This window comes from Heterodontus francisci, chromosome 1, assembly GCF_036365525.1.
Source record: "Heterodontus francisci isolate sHetFra1 chromosome 1, sHetFra1.hap1, whole genome shotgun sequence".
In the NCBI taxonomy this organism is placed as follows: domain Eukaryota; kingdom Metazoa; phylum Chordata; class Chondrichthyes; order Heterodontiformes; family Heterodontidae; genus Heterodontus; species Heterodontus francisci.
Genome location: NC_090371.1, coordinates 94,900,689 through 94,922,816, shown reverse-complemented (window position 1 = coordinate 94,922,816; position 22,128 = coordinate 94,900,689). Strand labels below are relative to the sequence as shown.

At 42.3% G+C, this 22,128-nt stretch overlaps 1 protein-coding gene across 1 annotated transcript in view; it reads right to left on the bottom strand.

Moving 5' to 3' along the window:
• Positions 1-22,128, bottom strand: part of LOC137355739 (sodium channel protein 1 brain-like) — a 234,690-nt gene that overhangs the window by 112,299 nt on the left and 100,263 nt on the right. The window contains exons 15-19 of the mRNA XM_068021614.1: positions 21,417-21,672; positions 14,905-15,077; positions 9,733-10,110; positions 2,538-2,711; positions 20-136 (exon numbers count right to left, since the gene is read on the bottom strand). Of these exons, the coding sequence (XP_067877715.1) occupies positions 20-136; positions 2,538-2,711; positions 9,733-10,110; positions 14,905-15,077; positions 21,417-21,672 (1,098 nt within the window). The remainder of the gene's footprint in view (positions 1-19; positions 137-2,537; positions 2,712-9,732; positions 10,111-14,904; positions 15,078-21,416; positions 21,673-22,128) is intronic.

Below are 22,128 nucleotides of genomic sequence, written 5' to 3'. Positions count from 1 at the left end.
AAAAGTATACACTACCAACCCTCATTCCTTCCCAACGAGAAATGGCTCGCAGAGGCCTCAAAGCGCGCAGTGTTCTGAACGATCGCAGTGATTTGAAGGCTTGAATGCTGTTGCCTAACATACTGAGCCACCCTATCTATAAGAAAAAAGTTAATAAGTCATAGTTGATAATACAAATTAATTGTTTTGTGTGATTATTTAAACACAGCTAACAAATACAAAATATATTCTATTATTTTTCAACCTATTTCTCCTTTTCAAAACTTTTTGAAATTCCATTGGGAGCAATTTTTCTTACACAGAAGTAAACGGGTTTAAGTACAGCGGACTAATGTACTTTAATACATGGCATTGTTATACACAGTTGGAGCTCCAAGTAACTCCATGTGAGAGTGTTTTACAACATCTCTAATTTGCAGGTACCTCCAATTTCTGCTTTGTCCAATGTTGCCATCTCTTGATTTGTGGGCTATTTTGATGTTCTTATCATATAAGAACATCAATAAGAAGTTCTTATTCTCCACTCAGTGACCACCTAATTTCCAAACTATCAGGAACTGTGCAGAGTGAAGATGCTCCCTGTCCATAGGAAGAATGAGTCAAGTGCTTTCACACCTGACAGAGAACGTAAATATCTCAGAGAGGTTGCTTGTTCTCTCTACTTGGGAATGGAATGTGTTGCGTGAGGAAATTAAAGGAGAAGATCAATTGTTTAAAATTCAGAAGAGTGCTTTCCCATCATTAGCTTTACACATTTTTGTGCTGAGATGTTGTATTTTGTAAATTAATATTCATCCTGTTTATACTGAAATATACCTCTGGAAGAAAATGGCACAACCACATGTAGCACAATCATATGGTGTAACCTGTGACATTCAAAAATAAACTTATAAACTTATAAAAATATTAGACACAAGCTATCACAGTATCCCAAAAGTCAAATCAATTGTACAAAGGATGACAAATTATGAGTGTTCTTTCCCCTTTTGGGTACAGTTTTTACAGATGCTGATAGCATGGCTGGCTCATCTTCATATATGAGCCCAGACAGTCTGTCAACAGGCCATTTCAATGGGTTGTATCACAGCTGAATATGATTCTGCCCTCACCTGTCATTCACACACATGCATGTTCGAGCTGATTTTTCCCTCTCCTTAGCCCTGCACTATATCTCCAACACAGAAGTCCTTGAAGCGGCCAACACCCCCAGCTTATACACACTACTGAGTCAGCGGCGCTTGAGATGGCTTGGCCATGTGAGCCGCATGGAAGATGGCAGGATCCCCAAAGACACATTGTACAGCGAGCTCGCCACTGGTATCAGACCCACCGGCCGTCCATGTCTCCGCTATAAAGACGTCTGCAAACGCGACATGAAATCGTGTGACATTGATCACAAGTCGTGGGAGTCAGTTGCCAGCATTCGCCAGAGCTGGCGGGCAGCCATAAAGACAGGGCTAAATTGTGGCGAGTCGAAGAGACTTAGTAGTTGGCAGGAAAAAAGACAGAGGCGCAAGGGGAGAGCCAACTGTGCAACAGCCCCGACAAACAAATTTCTCTGCAGCACCTATGGAAGAGCCTGTCACTCCAGAATTGGCCTTTATAGCCACTCCAGGCGCTGCTTCACAAACCACTGACCACCTCCAGGCGCGTATCCATTGTCTCTCGAGATAAGGAGGCCCAAAAGGAGCCCTGCAGTGCTGATGACAGTCATAGCACCCCCACAAAATTATGCGTTTTTATATAATTTAAATATGGATTTTAATAGACAAACTAAGATATACAAGAAAGAAAGTTTTTGCTAGAAACTTTGTGGCACAGTGGGCTGATGTACTTTTGCACTGTGCCACGAAATGCACAGTCTTCAAATTTATTGTTGATTCCAATGCAGTGAATTTCTGATCTTGCTTCCATTAGAGAGGGGCACCAACCAGAGCTAAGTCAGTCCACTTCAGAGACAGAGAGAAAACTGGCGGACAAGTTACCTTGTTCAGTTTCCCTTGTCTTCTAGTGGGCAGAAGCTGCTTCTCAGCCAGGAAATAATAATGCATGGCACTGGGGAACTTTCAAAAGGCAAAGAGATATTTGTAACAAGAGGAGGATTACAAATAAATAAAGTGAAGAAAAACAAAATCTTTTGAAGGATGTTTCTAATCAAAATAATTTGTCTGGCCTTTATAATTCTGTTTACTCTGTGTAAGACATCTGTCTGCAATGTGATAATTCACTGTTGTAATGATACACATCTGTGGATTAGCTGTATCAGGTGTTTTATGAAGAGATGTTACTCCGGGCAATTCCCGTACAGCTTACATTTGTTAAAAAACACATTGTCCTTTGAACACCAATGTCTTCAGAATAAACAACCATGCTACATGTTATGAAATGATGTACAGATGCTATCTGATTATTGAAACCCTGAGAACAGAATCAAATTACATTTTACTAACAATACGTAAAGCAATCAAAGCAAGTTTAACATTTTAAAAATTACTCTTATAAAAAACTTCATACTGAGTTAATAAACAAAAACTTACCACAACAAGAAAGAAATCCAGTAATGTCCAGACATTTGTAAAATAGTCTGTAAGACCGAGGCCTAGCACCTTAACAATCATTTCGAAATTGAAAAAGAAGGCGTAAAAGTAATCCAGGTACTGCAGTGCCAGCTGGACCTTTGCATTTTTTTGCAAGTATTTATCATCTAAAGTCTAAAGGGAAAAAAGAAACATTCCAAAACATAAGGTAGACTTTACCAATACAACTCTTTCAATATAGAGGTAGTTAGGATCTTACAATGTTTCTTTTTGGTACAGCAATTAGAAGGATGTGTTAACACCCATGGGAACAATTTTCCGCACATACTTTATGTGCCAAAGAGCCTCTGAGGTGGCCAAGATGGGTTCAGCCTACCTTTAGCTCAAGACACTGTCTTGGTAAAGGAGTTGAAGTGCATGCTGGAAATGACCGCCCTGAGGGTTTTAAAGGCCATGATTGACCAGTAAACTGCCTGCTGGTGCTTATTAAAGAGGTTGCACATTATTTTATTGCCTAGCACTTCAATTAATGACCTCTCCTAACAGCAACCTGCAGAACAGAAGTGACGAAGCCGTTGCTGAGGATTTCTAGCGCCACTTAAAACAATATTCAGCTTTCACATTCACGTGCTGCAGGAGATAGACTGCATTTGAAGACTTTTGAGAGACATCAGGAAACTTTCCGGGACACTTTGTCAAGATTTCACCAACATTTTCTCTGAAATTGAGGACTTCACCTGAAAGAGAGTGCTGAGCTACTCTTCCTTATTGCAGACCTTATAGGAGTTACTAGGAGAAAGAATTTGGTCATGGGGATCTTGCCAGAGGTCCCCCTTGGTCTGGAGGAGAAATGGGAGGAAGGCAGGAGGCCAGGCACAGCAGTACCAGCTGCGGCAGGAGAGAGGGACAGGAGGGTGAGGAGAAAAAGATGATGTCATAAATTGTGTTTTACAGTATGGGAATCAGTATCTTACAATGTCTGACATTTTAGAATTCTGTATCCCGCATTGTAAGGCCACAAAGCTAGAGATTTTTATAGATTGCAGATTCAGAAAAACAAAGAAAGGGCTAAAATTAGAGAAAATATATGAAAAAATAAAGTTAAGCTATTCCAGTGAGAACTGATATTTGCACTCAGGTTTTTACTGACGAATAAATTTCACAATTCAGTCGAAGGAAGGGAGGAGAAATTGTGGAAGTGACAAAGTACTTAATTAGGAGATCGTGTAATATTGAATAGTCGAGAAACAAATTCAAAGTATGTTTGTAGGATTTTAAGAAATATTTACAAAGACAGGTTTTTCAGCAATGTCATGGACCAATTAGAAACAATGCACTGAAAGAAGCAGAGAATGTCTTCAAACTTAACCTATGATTCGTGTAAACAAAACTGTCTATAACAGGCTTAACTCACTGATTGAGCAGTGAATCAATTTACAATTTCTAATGTGTATTTGAATTTACACCAGTATAAAATGTATTGCTGATGTAACTCTAGTTAAAATCCAAATAACTTGCCTGATCTATATTGTGAAATAGAGGTCAAACTACAGTTGGTCTCAGATGCAATCCACTTTCCAAATTCCAGCACAAATGGGCTATTATTCAAAGGCAGTTCAAGTTTGTTTGCCACCAACAGTGATTGCCGGGGTTGCTGTCAGATACCAAGCAGCTGCAGCTTGTTGTCTTCCTTCGGGATTCAAAAACAGGGGAGAGGCTGCAGGAGACGAGCCAACATACATATATGTATGTATATTTACGTCTGTAAGGACACTTAAATTTGAAGAATCTGGTTGTAATGTTGGAAATCTTTGTAGCACTAAACTGTTGCTTTGATGTGCATTTTGAAAGGATGCAGGCACACCTGATTGTATTACAATTCAGTCAGCCAAGCAATAAAGCATTTAGTCATAGAAGTAGAGTTCTCGGTTTCTGTTGAACTGAGTTAATCTGTATGTTTTGAATGGGCTTTATATAGAATAGGGGACACAAAATTCATTAAAAATGAAGCAAAGGCTAAGTGATTTAAGTAGCTTTAATCCCTATTCTAGAATGGGGTTTCCTTTTGCTATCTTCATTTTATTTTACTTTGTATGTAAAGAACTTGAGTTTGACTTTACACAGGAACACGAGTAAGCCATTTCGCCCCTCAAGGCTGATCTGCCATTAAGTTAGATCATAGCTAATCTGTATCTGAACTCCATTTACCTGCCTTAGCTCCATACACCTCAGCTAACAAAAATCGATTGATTTCAATCTTGAAAGCTCCAATTATCCCAACATTCACAGCCTTTTGGGGGAGAGAATTCCAGATTTCTACTATGCTTTGTATGAAAAAGTGTTTCCTGATTTTACTCTTAAATGGTTCAGCTCTAATTTTTAACATTATGTCCCCTCATTCTTGATCCCCCAACCCCATCAGAGGAAAAGGTTTTTCTGTATCTACTCTATTGAATCCTTTTCACATTTTAACACTTTAGAACTTATTTGTGAGTGAAACAGTGGCACAATATATTGGATCTCTAAAGTACTACTCAACAAAATGTGAACACCACTCTCTTGTGAAGCAATGCAAGGTGAGCAACTGCACTTGCCCGTAAAAGAGAGAAAAAAGACAGACTTGCATTTATATAGCACCTTTAGCGATCTCAGGATGTCCCAACACGCCTTACAGCCAATGAAATACTTTTTGAAGCTCAGTCCCTGTTGTAATGTAGGAAAGACAACAGCCAATTTGCACAGAGCAAGCTCCCACATACAGCAATGTGCTAATAACTAGATAATGTTTTTGTGATGTTGAGTGAGGGATAAATATTGGCCAGGACACCAGGGATATCTTCCCTGCTCTACTTCAAAATAGCGTCAGGTGATCTTTTCCATCCACCTGAGAGGGTCAATGGGGCTTCGATTTAACGTTTCATCCGAAAGACAACATCTCTGACAGTGCAGCAAGTTCCCAGTACCGACCTGGAGTATCAGCCTAGATATTTGTGCTCAAATCTCTGGAGTGGGACTTGAACCCACAAGCTTCCGACTCAAGACGAGAGGGCTACCAACTGAGCCACAGCTGACACTATACTGTATAGCAAGCTCCCAATCTAAACTGTGACTATTAATGTGAAGGTTAGAGAAAAACTTGATTGTCACTTAGCTCCTAGTGACAAGTTACGGTGACATCAGCACAAGTCTGGGATGAACAAAAATTGTTTCTTTCTGTTGGAGTTCTGAATTCATGGTGAAAGAGAGCGGTTAAAGGCTTGAAATGGCAGAGGGATCCTTTGTAAGATAACAAATGTGTTTGTCCAGTAATGTGAAAAGTGTTAGGAGGAGCCTCCCAAAGTAAGGAAACTCCTAAATTGGAGTCAAGTATTGGAAGGACATAGGCAGAATAAAAGGTTAACAATTGTTCAGGGGTCAAGAAGTGTTTGGAATAAGAAGGAAACCAGGCTTCTTGAAGGAGTTTTAGCAATGGAGAAACATTGGACTTAATCTGAGGCATGATGAATTCGTGAGGTTAAGATATTGATAGATACAGAAGTATGCAGCATGGAGTTTTTAGATTTAGATTTAGAGATACAGCACTGAAACAGGCCCTTCGGCCCACCAAGTCTGTGCCGACCATTAACCACCCATTTATACTAATCCTACATTCCTACCACATCCTCACCTGTTCCTATATTCCCCTACCTATACTAGGGGCAACTTATAATGGCCAATTTACCGATCAACCTGCAAGTCTTTTGGCTGTGGGAGGAAACCGGAGCACCCAGAGGAAACCCACGCAGACACAGGGAGAACTTGCAAACTCCACACAGACAGTACCCAGAATTGAACCCGGGTTGCTGGAGCTATGAGGCTGCGGTGCTAACCACTGCGCCACTGTGCTGCCCAATGAGTTGATGAGTTATTTTACATGTAAGTAACTGAGCCAGTTGTGATTAGTCTGTTGCTTAATTTTCCTTAGTGGCTAAAAGATTGAAATTGCTCTGTACTGTAAATAATAACAAATCCATTAACACATCTCTATGAAATTCCTTTGTCAGTTATTTTAACAAAGGCATTAGCCTATTTGTTTTAAATGGATTAATCACATTTCATAGAACTATATATAAAATTATATAGAATGTACAGCATTCAGGCAATTATGCCCAACTGGTCCATCCTAGTGTTTACAACAACTTGCATTTACCATAGTAAAACATCTTAAGGTGTTTCACAGGAGTGTTATCAAATAAAATTGACACTGAGCCATGTGAGGAGATATTAGGACAGGTGATCAAAAGCTTGGCCAAGGTGGTAGGTTTTAAGGAGGGTCCTAAAGGATGAAAGAGGGGTAGAGAGATGGAGAGGTTTGAGGAGGGAATTCCAGAGCTTAGGCCTTGGCAGCTGAAGGCACAAAGCCCACTGGTGAAGCGATTAAAATCGGGAATGCTCAAGAGGCCAGAACTGGAGGAGCACAGATATCTTGGAAGGTTTTAGGGCTGGAGGAGATTGCAGAGATGGGGGTGAGGGGACAGGTCATGGAGGGATTTGGAAACAAGGATGAGAATTTTAAAGTTGAGACATTGGTTAACTGGGAGCCAATGTAGGTTCATAAGCACATGAGTGATGGGTGAATGGGATTTGGTGCGAGTTAAGACATGGGCAGCAGAGTTTTATATGACCAGTTTATGGAGGGTGGCCATGAATGCATTAGAATAGTTAAATCTAGAGGCAACAAAGGCATGGATGAGGATTTCAGCATCAGTGGTGGAGTCAGTCGATGTTTTGGAGGCGGAAGTAGGCAGTCTTTGTGCTGGCATGGATATGTGGTTGAAAGACCGTCTCGGTTCAAATATGATACCAAGATTGTGAACAGTTTGATTCAGCTTCAGACAGTTGCCAGGGAGTGGGATGGAGTTGGTGGCTAGGGAATGGAGTTTGTGTCTCCAGTCTTCTTAATATTTAGTTGGAGAAAATTTCTGCTCATCCAGTACTAGATATTGTACAAGGAGTCTGACAATTTAGAGACAGTTGGGGTCAAGAGAGGTGGTGATGAGGTTGAGCTGGGTGTTGTCAGTGGAAACAGATGCTGTGTTTTTGGATGGTGTCGCTGAGGGCAACATGTAGATAAGAAATAGGAGGGGCAAAGGATAGATCTCTGGGGGCCACCAGAGGTAACAATACAGGAGTGGGAAGAGAGGCCATTGCAAGTGATACTTTGGCTACGAATAGGTAGATAAGAATGGAATCAGGTAAGTGCATTCCCACCCAGCTGGATGATGGTGGAGAGGCATTGATGAGGATGATGTGGTCATCTGTATTAAAGGCTGCAGACAGGTTGAGAAGGATGAGAAGGGATAGTTTACCTTTCTCATAGTCATACGGGATGCCATTTATGATTTTGATAAGAGCCATTTCAGTACTATGGCAGTGGCAGAAACTGATTGAAGGGTTTCAGACATGACGTTCTAGGAATGATGGGCACGGATTTGGGAGGCAACAGCATGTTTAAGGACTTTGGAGAGGAAAGGGATGTTGGGGCTGGGGCAATAGTTTGCAAGGATGGAGGGAACAAGGGTTGTTATTTGACGAGAGAGGTGATGATTATACTCCACACGATCCTCCATCTACTCCTTTTATCGCTTCCCACTTCCCCCCCATACTCTCTTTCTTCCTTTATCCCTTATGCATTCTTCACTGCGATATGTAATGCTCTTTAATCTTTATTTCTTCCATTTTGTTTTATCCTCATTTCTCCTTAAGGCACAGACGTTTGCTTGGTTGTGAATCTATGAATAAAGGCTGCATTCTGGTATCTTATCCAAAGAACAATTATTTGTGCATGCTCCTAGACAATGAGCATCAATAGAATATTTGAAATAGGGGCATCACAGCTAAGCCTGTCCTGTCCTCATCTGATGTCCACGCAAACACCTTCTAGCAGGCATCACTGGATAGATATCATGAGTACAATGCTAGTTATTTTTGCCCCTCCAGAGCCCATGGGTACTGAGGGCATTGTGATGGCTCTATGACAAGCCTAGCTGAGATCAGCAAACTCATCACAGACCATGGGCTGAACTTTGCAAGGAAGGAAGAAGTCCTGCCGCTGGGACAGTAAGCAGAAGCGGACCCTGCTCCGACAGGGGGTGTGGCGGGGGGTGGGGTGGGTGGCGGAGGTGGTGGTGGCATTTTGCTCTCGTTGGTCAATTAACAAACAGGCTGCTGTTGAGACCACCATCCAATCAGAGGGCTATCAGCTCGGCTGCCTTGTCAGCACCCGCATTAGAGGTGGCCACTACTGAGACTGCAGCATGAAGGAGAGGGCACCTCAATGCCGAGGCACCCTTGAAGAGAAGGTAAATGTGTTTGAGCAAGCCAGGGCCAGGCAGGCAGGCAGTGGGAGGGTCATATTGCAGCGGTGTCTCCAGAGCTGCAGAAACCCACTAGGAGGCCACTAGGGTTTACCTGGTGGTCTCCCCATGTGGTGGTGGGCCTCCGGACGTGAGCAAAATGCCAGCAGGAACAGGAAGTAGCCCTTAATTGGGCACTTAAATGGCTCAATTGGCCACCCAGGTTCCCGCCATTGGTAATATGCCATGGTGGCAGGAAGACATTAGGCTCCCCTCCTTCCCCTGCCATATTACCAGACCTCCCGCCTCCCAGCTTGTCACTATAGGGCTAGGAAAATTCAGCCCAAAGAATCAAAGCTGGACTTCACCAGTTAATACAGCTCAGTCTTGTATTTCCCACCAACTGAGCATCAAGAGAGAATATTAAGTTCTCAGCATACATCAGGAATAGTTTGTGAGTGAATGGCCTGTTTTTACTGGGTGCTACATAAATTACACAATTCCATGAAGAACAAAGTCCTATGGGAGCTAGATAAATGCAAAGTTCGGGCATACATGGAATCATCTCAGAACATTATCTGTGACCCCCATAGGTTCTATTGTGTAATTGTCACCTGGGCTGAAGCTAAATAAGGTGCTAAGATTTCTGGGTTTATATATATGCTAGCAATCATGTTTTTTGAGTATTTGATTAGGTGACAGATAAAAACAGAGCAGGTTGCCAGAAATTTTAAATTCAAATATAAAGCAGCACTAGATCAAAACAAAGGCATTATACTGTGATGGCTTTGTGACCTCTTGTCCCTAAGTGTTGAGGTTGAGGACAGCCATTGATTTTTTTTCAATCTATTAGTACTTACCAATGTTATTGTACTCAAAAGTATGACAAACAGTACACTCCCATCAAACACACGATTATTCACCACTTTGAACATCAGTGTCCTCAGTGACAAGAAGAGTTCTGCCATGAATGTAGTCTTAAGTACATTGCAACAATTGCACTTTCCAGTGCATATGGTTGGCAAGCAGGGTTGCATTGTTTTGACTTCTGCTTTGAGTTCCTCATCTTCCAGGACTTCATCTTCAATTGAGCATGAATGTTTTTCATCCTCTGCTTTATTATCTTCACTAATATGCTTATCCTTCAAATGCTCTGCTATTTCTGGGTGACTCATATCCACAGCTGGATGGTGCAATTCAATTTCCGTTTCCTGTTGCACTTCCTCCACCGTCTCTAGCTAATGTAATAAAGAATTATGGGTTGAACAACTTTGTCCAATAGAATATATGATGCAAAAATGATGAACACCATAAGTTAACTCTTCCAGATGTCTGTTCAATATAATAGGATGCAACAGGATCTGCACTCATGGAGTTTAATAATAGGTTTACACAGAGATATAAACATAAAATGCTGGAAATAACCAGTATGTTTGCCAGCATTTGTGGACTGAGAAACAGATCTAACGTTTCAGCTTGATAACCTTTCATCAGAGCTATGATAAAGGGTCATTGAGCTGAAGCATTGCGGATAATTATACGGGATGGGTGGGATGTTAAAATTTTTAGAATCTCAAAACCCAACCTTCCTTGAATCCTCTAAATTCAGGTTGTTATGGAGGCAGGATGGGGTGGAAGAACAGGATAAATCTGCTCACAGGAGGTGGGTTGCTCATTTAAGTATTTTAATTAGGCCGTGTGCTTCAGATTTTATCTCTTTTTTTCAACATGAATGCTGGCTGGCCAGTTTTCCTGGGCCTTGGAAAGCCAACAGGTAAAGGGAGGTGAGGACTGCATCGTGGAAGAGGAAAGTACTTTTCTAGCACTGCTTGTGGGCCAGGAGGGGCAAGAGTGCTTCCTTCCAACCCCCAAGCAAACCTGCTGACCCCTCCCCCACAGTCACCGACCACCCCCCATGATCATCGATAACCCCCCCTCCCACAAACACCTATGAGCCCCTGTGATCAATGATCTCCCACCCTGTGCGATCATAGAGCCTGCTTTAATTATGGATCTCCCCCTTCTGCAATCATTAACCCCTCACCAACCCCTCCTGACCTCAATTTCTCTATGGCCCCCCCTGTGATCATTCCCTGACACTCCAAACCACGTTGTACACCACCCCCCACCGCCTCCTAACCCTTTATGGTCTCTATCCCCTGGAAGAGGGAAGCCTACCTTTTCCTGGGCTGTAGTCTCTTTTGGAGAATTCTCTGCTTGACACGGAACCAAGCCTGGCTGCCTTGTGGGAAACCTGTTTTTAAAAAAAATCACGTGCGGGGACCAGAAATCCTCCTCCCTGCTTGGAAAGAGGGTGGTGGGTGCCTGGAACACATTGCCAGCGGAGGTGGTAGACGCGGGCACGATAGCGTCTTTTAAGATATATCTAGACAGATACGTGAATGGGCAGGAAGCAAAGAGATACAGACCCTTAGAAAATAGGCGACATGTTTAGATAGAGGATCTGGATCGGCGCAGGCTTGGAGGGCCGAAGGGCCTGTTCCTGTGCTGTAATTTTCTTTGTTCTTTGTTCTCTTAACGGTTTCCTTTACCATAGATGCTACCTGACTTGCTGAGTGTTCCCAGTACTTTCTGTTTTTATTTCAGATTTCCAGCAACGTCAGTATTTTGCTTTTATTTAAGCTTATACTGAGGCCTGAATACGTACTAATCAAATAATATTAGAATATATATCATTCATTGTTATTTAGTAATGTTACTGCAGGATTTGCTGTTCTTAGCAAATAAAACGCTATTGTTTGTAGTTCCTTGTTGTGAAGCAAATGATACCATAGCATTTAAACAGGTTAGCGTCTCCAGTAAATTTGTTGGACATTGTAGAGGGAGCAGGTTGTTGGAGGCACACTGGAGAAGGATAGGGGCTAGCCTTTCTCCCCCAGTTAGCATACTGCTACTCTCTTACTCTTCCTTAAAACATTCTCATGTCCTTGCAAACAAACGCTTCCTCATCCCTGATCTCAACCTTGAGGAATGTATGACATCCTGGACCTTACTGAAATCTGGTTTGCAGATGCCAACTCCTTTCTTCTCAACAATGCTGCCCCGCCTGGATTCATATCCCCAATTTAGCCTATGTTGCAGTGCAGCATGCCTCTCCAAATCTCATCTCGGTCTCTCTCCCTACATCTCTGGATCCCCTCTACATTTGAACATCCTTTCACAACATAGCAATTGGGCATATCCTCTAGAAAATAATTTTTATGCCTTCAGCACTCACATCCTTATCCATAATTTCTAAATCCCTGTTTCTGATAATTTTGCTTTGAATGCTGCAGTAAATGTGATATACCTGTTGGATATACCTGCAGCATAAATTGCAAGCCTGTGTCCCACTGCACTTTCAGTATGACTCCTAGTCTTCAGAGTGCTGAATTTGGTTGGCAGGGATGCAACTGACTGCAACAACAGAATTTTGCACCAGAAGTACACGCATCAGGCAGATCTGGAAGACTGCACCAATTTCCTGAGTGTTGTGATTAGCATGAATTAGGCTTGCTCCTTGTCTGTACAAAATGCAGCAAGAAAGCTTTTCTTGTAACCAACAGATATGCTTTATTTTACATCAGGAACATGATAGTAAGATATTTCATAAAACAAAATGAAGAGGGGATTTGGCAGAGTAATGATTATGTTACTGGACTAAATAATTCAGAGGCTTGGACTAATATTCAGGGAACATCACTGGGATTTTACGGGCCAGCAGTGATCCCCTCCTTTGCCAGAAAGTCGGGGGGGGGGGGGGGGGGTAACCCCACCTATGCCAGTTCTGGGAGCTCTGACCTGATTTTACATGCATCAGGCAATTAACTGCCTGGCATTGGGGCTTCCATCCCTTTAAGGGATGAGATCCCGCCTCCAAGAGCTGCCAGCCACTTGGAGGGCCGGAAGTTCTTCAGTCCCAGCAGTGCTACTGGGAGCAGTGGCCACTGCTGAGACTGCAACCAGGCAGGACACATCATGGAAGCTGCCCCGGAACCTAGGTAAATGGGTCCAGTCAAGCTGGAAGTGGTATTTCCATGTGTGAGGCCTTTGCTGCTGGGGGGGCCCTCTGTGGACCACAGGGTATCCAATACAGAGGGCACCGTGCACCCTCCCACCCCTGAGCCTGCAAGGAGGCCACCAGGGACTCATTTAAGGGCCTCAGTTGGCCTCTGGTAAAATGCCGGTGACGGCGGGAAGGCAATGGGCATGCTACCCCCGCGCTCCCACCTGATTTTTCAGTCCTCCTGCCTCTCTGCATGCCTCCTGAGGCCCCATAAAATCCCAGCCCATGAGTACAAATCCCACCATGGTAGTTTGAGAACTTGAATTCAGTTTAGAGAGGGAAAGCTGCCATCCTTACCCCACCTGGTCTATATGTGACTCCAGTTCCACACAAACATGGTTGATTCTTAACTGCACTCTTAAATGATCCAGTAAGCCACTTAACTGTAGCAAACCATTACCAAGAGTGCAATGGTTCAAGAAAAAGGCTGACCACTACTTTCTCAGTGTAACGTGGGGTGCGCAATAAATGCCAGTGATGTTCACATCCCGAGAATGAATAAAAAAAGATAGTTCATAAAACAGCAGTGTTTAAATAGAGAAGAGCATTCATATGATTTAGTTGTCCAGATTCATAGATAAATCTTAGTAATACACCCCATCAATAATAGATTGCTTATCAATGTATCTAGGTGCCAAAGGTAGTAACCGAAAAAGAAAATTTAAACATGACTCATCAGCAGCTTAAATTTCTTTCTGGCACCTTCAATGCTTCAATCTCAGTGCTGTCTCTGCAAAATGTCTGCACATTTGCTTATATAACAACTGTAACCGCACTTCCAAAGTAATTAATTGCATTGAAGCATTTTGGGCTATTTCTCAGAAACATAATAGGGTGCTATATATTTTATTTTAGAATTGGCAACATGCAGCAAGAATTTGGAATGGAATCTGGTTCTGCGAGGATTGCTTCCTGTTTTCACTCCAGCTATTTTCTGATCAGGTGGCAAGGACCATAAGTGGATCTTCCGTTCTTTCCACAACAGTGGGTATCTTGGGGGTTGCTCGGGGGCTACGTTTGAAATTCTAACATTTAAAGGCCTCAGCAAGACTCAGGCCAGCTGGATCTCTTTAAAGGCTTGAAACCTTTCCAAGACTAAGGTGAGCAATTGCCTTCTGCCTGGAGGAAGCCAAAGACTCCAAAGTTTAATTTTATATTCGGTTCATAAGGGCCTTACAAATATGGATTGGGACAGGAAATGGTGAAGTGCCCTCTGACCATAAAAATGACCCTATCCTCACAATTTGGGAAGAAAACTATGGTTTACTGCAAAAGTGGACATGAGTTCTGCTCTGCCACCTTTCCACTGGTGGAGTTGCCACAGCGGAATTTTGGGTCCAGTGACTATAAGAGTAGATACATACGAACATACGACTTAGATGCAGGAGTAGGCCACTCGGCCCCTCGATCCTGCTCTGCCATTCAATAAAATCATGGCTGATCTAATTGTAACCTCGACTCCACATTCCCGCCTGCCCCCGATAACCTTTCACCCCCTTGCTTATCAAGAATCTATCTACTTCTGCCTTAAAAATATTTAAAGACTCTGCTTCCACCGCCTTTTGAGGAAGAGAATTCCAAAGACTCTCGACCCTCTGAGAGAAAAAAATTCTCCTCATCTCGGTCTTAAATGGGTGACTCCTTATTTTTAAATAGTGACCCCCCAGTTCTAGATTCTCCCACAAGGGGAAACATCCTTTCCACATCCACCCTGTCAAGACCCCTCAGGATCTTATATGCTTCAATCAAGTCGCTTCTTACTCTTCTAAACTCCAGCGGATACAAGCTTAGCCTGTCCAACCTTTCCTTATAAGCTAACCTGCCCATTCCAGGTATTAGTCTAGTAAACCTTCTCTGAACTGCTTTCAATGCATTTACATTCTTCCTTAAATAAGGAGACCAATACTGTATACAGTACTCCAGATACTAAGCCCATATAATGGGTAGAGTTGCATTCATGTGTTACCATCAAGACCGCTGATCCGTTTTCATACTTTCGCCCACTTAGAGCTGGATCACACAGTGCACTGACAGTAGGTACTTCACTTTTGCCTACGGGAGGGAGTACACCACTATGGGAGAATGTTGGCAATGCTGTTGGCTCAACAGTGCTTGACGATTTTATTTCATTTTCCACATCTACAAGAAAGAATAGAAAACTTCAAACAGAAGCAAAGTTTGCTTGTTGTGAAATAACATCAGATTTAACATCTGTATAACACAAAAGTTGAATTTGAAAAAAATCAACAGTCTTAATTTCCATGCAGTGAATGTTTTATCAATGACAAAGCTTTTCACTTTAAAATGGCATTACATTATTACTTAAATAGCACCAATATCAGCGGAAGTTGCCTTGCACTGTTCCCAGCACTGGAACTGTGCTCACAAAGGACATAGGTAGAAAGAGGGACGAGGTCCTGCAACAAGAATTTAGGGAGCTAGGTAGCAGATTAAAAAGCAGGACCTCAAAGGTTGTAATCTCTGGATTACTCCCAGAGCCACGTGCTAGTGAGTATAGGAATAGGAGGATAGAGCAGATAAATGCATGGCTGAGGAGGTGGTACAGGAGGGAAGGCTTTAGTTTCCTGGATCACTGGGTCTGTTTCTGGCAAAGGTGGGACCTGTACAAGTTGGACAGGTTGCACCTGAACTGGAACGGGACCAACATCCTGGCTGGGAGGTTTGCTAGTGCTGTTGTGGGGGGTTTAAACTAATTTAGCAGGGGGATGGGATACAGTAGGGGGTGATACACAGTCAGATATAGAAGAGAAACTGAGTCAGTCTGGAAGGCAGAGCAAATATAGACTTGTTAAGGCACAAGTGAAAAATGCAAGGCTGGATTGCATCTATTTTAATGCAAGGAGTCTACTAGTAAGGCAATGATTAGCACGTGGCATTATGATATTATTGCTATCACAGAGACATGGTTGAGGGAGGGGCAGGACCGGCAGCTCAATATTCCAGGGTATAGAATCTTCAGGCATGACAGGAGGGGGTAAATGAGGAGGTGGCATTGTTGATCAAAGAGTCAATTACTGCAGTAAGGAGGGATGATATCTTAGAAGGTTCCTCAAATGAGGCCATATGGGTAGAATTTAAAAACCAAAAGGGGGCAATCACTTAGCTGGGAGTGTACTCCAGGCCCCAAACAGTCAGGTAGAGTTAGAGGAGCAGATGTGTAGGCAAATCTCAGAGAGGTGTAAAAATAATAGGGGAATAATAGTAGGGGATTTCAACTTGCCCAATATCAACTGGGATAGTCTTAGTGAAAAAGGCTTAAAGGGGGCAGAATTCTTAAAATGCATACAGGACAGCTTTTTGAGCCAGTACGTAGATAGTCCTACAAGAGAAGGGGCAGTACTGGATCTAATCCCAGGGAATGAAGCCAGACAAGTGGTAGAAGTGTCAGTGGGGGAACATATCTGGGATAGTGACCATAACTCTGTATGATTTAAGGTAGTTATGGAAAAGGACAAAGATGGACCGAAAATAAAGGTACTGAATTGGGGGAAGTCCGATTTTAAGATGATAAAACAGGATCTGGCCAAAGTGGACTGGGAGAGGCTACTTGTAGGAAAGTCGACATTAGATCAGTGGGAGTCATTCAAAGAGGAAATAGTGAGAGTTCAGAACCAACATTAAGGTGAAGGGTATGACCAACAAGTCCAGGGAACCCTGGATGCCAAGGGATATACAGGATTGGATCAGTAAAAAAAGGAGGCTTATGGCAGATTCAGAGTGCTGAAAACAGTGGAGGCACTAGAGGAGTATAGAAAGTGTAGGGTGTACTTAAAAAAGTAATGAGGAGAGCGAAGAAGTGGCATGAAAAAACACTGTGGGCAAGGTAAAGGAAAATCCTAAGGTGTTTTATAAGTATATTAAGGGCAAGAGGATAACCAGGGAAAGAGTAGGACCCATTTGGGACCAAAGTGGCAATGAGTGTGTGGAGCCGGAGGACATAGGTGAGGTTTTAAATGATTACTTTTCATCGGTGTCCACTATGGAGAAGGACGATGTAGGTGTAGAGATCAGGGAGGGGGATTGTGATATACTTGAACATTTTAGCATTGAAAGGGAGGAAGTATTAGCTGTTTTAGCGGGCTTAAAAGAGGATGAATCCCCAAGCCCAGATGAGATGTATCCCAGGCTGTTATGTGATTGCAGGGGCTCTGACACAAATTTTCAAATCCTCTCTGGCCACAGAAGAGGTACCAGAGGATTGGAGGACAGCGAATGTGGTACCATTATTTAAGAAGGGTAGCAGGGATAAACCAGGTAATTACAGGCCGGTGAGTCTAACATCAGTGGTTGGGAAACTACTGGAAAAATTTCTGAGGTACAGGATTAAACTCCACTTGGAGAGGCAGGGATTAATCAGTGATAGTCAAGATGGCTTTGTCAGAGGGAGATCGTGTCTGACTAACGACTTAATTTTTTGAGGCGGTGACAAAATGTGTAAATGAGGGTAAAGCAGTTGATGTAGTCTGTATGGACTTCAGTAAGGCTTTTGATAAGGTCCCGCGTGGGAGATCGGTTAAGAAGGTAAGAGACCATGGGATCCAAGGCAATTTGGCAAATTGGATCCAAAATTGGCTTCGTGGCAGGAGGCAGAGGGTGATGGTTGAGGGTTGTTTTTGCGAGTGGAAGCCTGTGACCAGTGGTGTACTGCAGGGATCGGTGCTGGGACCTTTGCTGTTTGTAGTGTACATTAATGATTTAGATGTGAATATAGGAGGTATGATCTGTAAGTTCGCAGATGACATGAAAATTGGTGGTGTCGTAAATAGTGAGGAGGAAAGCCTTAGATTACAGGACAATATAGATGGGCTGGTAAGATGGGCGGAGCTGTGGCAAATGGAATTTAATCCTGAGAAGTGTGAGGTGATGCATTTTGGGAAGACCAACAAGGCGAGGGAATATACAATGAATGGTCGGACCCTAGGAAGTACAGAGGGACCTTGGTGTACTTGTCCATAGATCACTGAAGGCAGCAGCACAGGTAGATCAGGTGGTTAGGAAAGCATATGGGATACTTGCCTTTATTAGCCGAGGCATAGAATATAAGAGCAAGGAGGTTATGATGGAGCTGTATAAAACGCTGGTTAGGCCACACCGTGAGTACTGTGTACAGTTCTGGGCACCACACTATAGGAAGGATGTGATTACACTGGAGAGGGTGCAGAGGAGATTCACCAGGATGTTGCCTGGGCTGGAGCATTTCAGCAATGAAGAGAGACAGAAAAGGCTAGGGTTGTTTTCCTTAGAGCAGAGAAGGCTGAGAGGAGATCTGTTTTAGTTTTTAGTTTTAGAGATACAGCACTGAAACAGGCCCTTTGGCCCACCGAGTCTGTGCTGACCATCAACCACCCATCTATACTAATTCCACACTAATTCCATATTCCTACCACATATCCCCACATGTCCCTATATTTCCCTACCACCTACCTATACTAGGGGCAATTGCTAATGGCCAATTTACCTATCAACCTGCAAGTCTTTAGCTTGTGGGAGGAAACCTGAGCACCCGGAGGAAACCCACGCAGACACAGGGAGAACTTGTAAACTCCACACAGGCAGTACCCGGAATTGAACCAGGGTCGCTGGAGCTGTGAGGCTGCTGTGCTAACCACTGCACCACTGTGCCGCCCTGCACCACTGAGGTATACAAAATTATGAGGGGCATTGATAGGTTAGATAGGAAGAAACTTTTTCCCTTAGTGGAAGGATCAATAACCTGGGGGCATAGATTTAAGGTAAGGGGCAGGAGGTTTAGAGTGGATTTGAGGAAAAACTTTTTCACCCAGAGGGTGGCTGGAATCTGGAACACACTGCCTGAAGAGGTGGTAGAGGCAGGAACCCTCACAACATTTAAGAAGTATTTAGATGAGCACTTGAAACACCATAGCATACAAGGCTACGGGCCAGGTGCTGGAAAATGGGATTGGAATAATTAAGTGCTTGATGGCTGGCACAGACACGATGGGCTGAAGGGCCTGTTTCTGTGCTGTATAACTCTATGACTCTAAAAGAACAATCCAGTATAAAGCGACTGCAGCTTTGAAGACGGTCTAAATTCCACGTGATTTCCAAGTTTTACAATAGACTTTTGATATACCAGTACTAGGATAATGTGTACAAAATAACAATTACAGAGGGAGACTTGGCTTGCTATGTTTTATAGATCCAACACACTGTAGCATGGAAAGGTTGGTTGTGGGTTTGTGTCTGTGACTTCCAAATGCTGAGCCTTCAGTCTCAGCCATGTAATCATTGGAAGGCACCAGGTGAGACCTTCAATTTATCCCAGTCAAAGGGAATCAAAATTGGACAGAGGTCACAGTTAGTAGGTAATCTTTGTCGGTGCAACGAGAGCTATTTTACTGGAAGGACACAATAGATGATTGGTGGGAAGAGCAGGGCTGTTGTTTGTCTGTTATTACAGGCCTGAGTCCCGAGCCATTTTGAAGGCCAGGTCTAAATTATATACAGCCTGTGAACTGAATGTTTCATCTTACTAAAAATCAATTCAGATTTGCTGTACTGTATACTGATATTTTGAGGGAGATGACTTCTTAATGATGTAAATGAGATTATTGCCTCGATATTAACAGGAAGGTGGGAAAGGTAAAAGGTGAAAGCCTGCTAGTGAGCGAAGAACCAGACAAGGCCGTGGGAGTGGAAGCCTTAATCTCAACACCAAGACCTCATTTAAATAATTCAGTGCAGACTCCCGCTGGCCAGATTGACTGCCTCGCTGGTGGGAGGGTGGGGAAGGAAGGCTAAGGCTGCTATCAGGAATAGTGGGGGGAGAGGGGAGTTAAGGCTGGGGAGGCCAAAAGCTTCCGTGTGAGGCCAGGAGAGTGCACTCCTATTCCTTCTGGCTCACAATGAGCTTAACATCAAGCAAAGTTCTAAAACTTACCTGGGACTCCTCTGAGCAATGTTGCTGCTGCTGGGCAGCAGACAGTGCGGGACTCCCCATGTTGAGGTTAAAAATAGGTGCTGTTGACATCATCATGCCATGACTTTTACATGTTAAGCAGTGCCCTGCCTGTTTTTAATGGGAGCCTCATCCAGAGCATGAATTACCTGGGAATGTGATGGGTCAGGCTTGGGTTGTTGTATTCCAATATTTTATACCCCAACCCTTTCCTGCCATTCATGAGGGAGGGTGGGGTGGCAGAAGTTGGTGGTGGAAGTTGGCCTATATGTCAGGTAATCCCTGAAAATAATTTGACACCAGGGGCACATACAGATATTCATACTTGTTACATTATTCCAATCAATATGTTTGATACGTCTGCAAAGTACTAGCCATCATCATGATCATGTTTGATATCAATAATTTTCAATAATTCACTACATGCAAATGCCAGTGGTGTCATTTCTATGTAAAATTGTTTATTGTTTAATTTCTAAGCAAAGCTTCCTTAATTGTACTCAGCGTTCTGGTCAGTTATTCGCAAACTATCTATCTACTACCATTAATTAATCAACTAACTAATCATAATGCAGTGTACAGTGTTATAGGAAAAAGTTAATTTGTAACCATCCTACACAAGTCATTTTTTGTCAAGTAATAATGTATCACATTATTTTGGTATCTTATTTTTGACATTCAAAGGGATATTATAAATGCTAACATTCATTTTAAAATTGATTAATAAAGCAATCTTTCTGTATAAGTCTGCACTTTAGGAGTTATGTTAATACTGTGCAACAGCCAGCATGAGAATATATCGGACGACATGATCATGGAGAATAGATCTGCATTTTCTGAAACAGAAGGGACGTTAATGAGATTTAAGGTGAATGATAAAACAGTCAGAGGCGATACATGGGAACAGTTTCTTTTGTGCAGCGATTTGTTGTGATCTGCAATGCACTGCCTGAAAGGGTGGCGAAAGAAGATTCAGTAGTAACTTTTAAAAGGGAATTGGATACATACTTGAAGGGAAAACATTTACAGGACAATGGGGACGAACTGATAATTCTATCAAAGAGTCAGCACAGGCATGATGGGCTGAATGTCTTCCTTCTGTGCAGTATCATTCTATGATTCTATGAATTACAAATTTTTATTTTTTGCCATCATAGCAGTCATACAGTCCTCAATGCCTGCCAAGTGTATATTAGGATATATTAGGAAAGTACCAATTGTGAACCTATTAGGTAAAATCTTCAGACTAGAAATTATCATGGGTTATTTTATTGGCCACATTTGTAAGACTTTCTTCTGTTATTTCAACTGAGGTATTGATAATTATCTCTGTTGAATTAGTGAAAAAAGGAATGAATACAAATTAAAAATTTATTCACAAATATAACCAACAGTAAATTCTAATCTATTGTATTCTAATAAATACACTTAAAATATATTTGCAATATTTTCTCTGCACCAGGGAAGTTGATTAAAAGTAAAAGAGTACAATTTGAATTGTGCTTAAATGCTGATATACAAAGCTCTCAGACTCTTACTCATCTGGTGTCTTGTATTGCATTCTGATAAAGGGACGTCATTAGAAGGGTGAGCACAGTCTGCTTCTGATGTATCCTTTTGCTCATCTGGTTGTATTTTACCCAAAGATGGTTTATTTGGTTTTCGGCATGTTAACAAAAGTAGGAAATTCTTTATATAATCTTTATATGGAGATGCCTTTTCTTCCTTTGTATTTGCTGTTAGTGTATCCCCAGAAAAGAAATTGAGAAGAAGAGCCAAGAACAAGTTTAACACCTGCAGAACAATATTGAGGAGTTTAAAATTATCATTAGTAGTTACAATGGCAAAAATAATATTTCGCAATATTTCTTACTAATGATTCAGGCAAGATACAATTTTAAAAGAACAGCTGATGATATGGTTGCATGATTTAATCTCATCTTTCTCCTTGCTTTCGTACCAGTTACAGCCAATAAACAGGTTAATGATAATAATACCCTATATATTGTGTTCTGCCTCAGCTGGATTGTCAGCAGTGACCAATGGATGGAAAATATGCAGACAATTTATCCTGAGCTACCCTTGTGCACCATCTAGTTGGTGATATGTTGCGTGGCTGTCCTTTCACAAATGGAATGGTATATTATATTACTATTAGTTAATCACCTGCTCATGTTTAATTAAATACATTTGTTTAAATAGTTTGAACCTATAACAGGAGGAGAGGGTCCTAATGAGTTGCTGTACTAC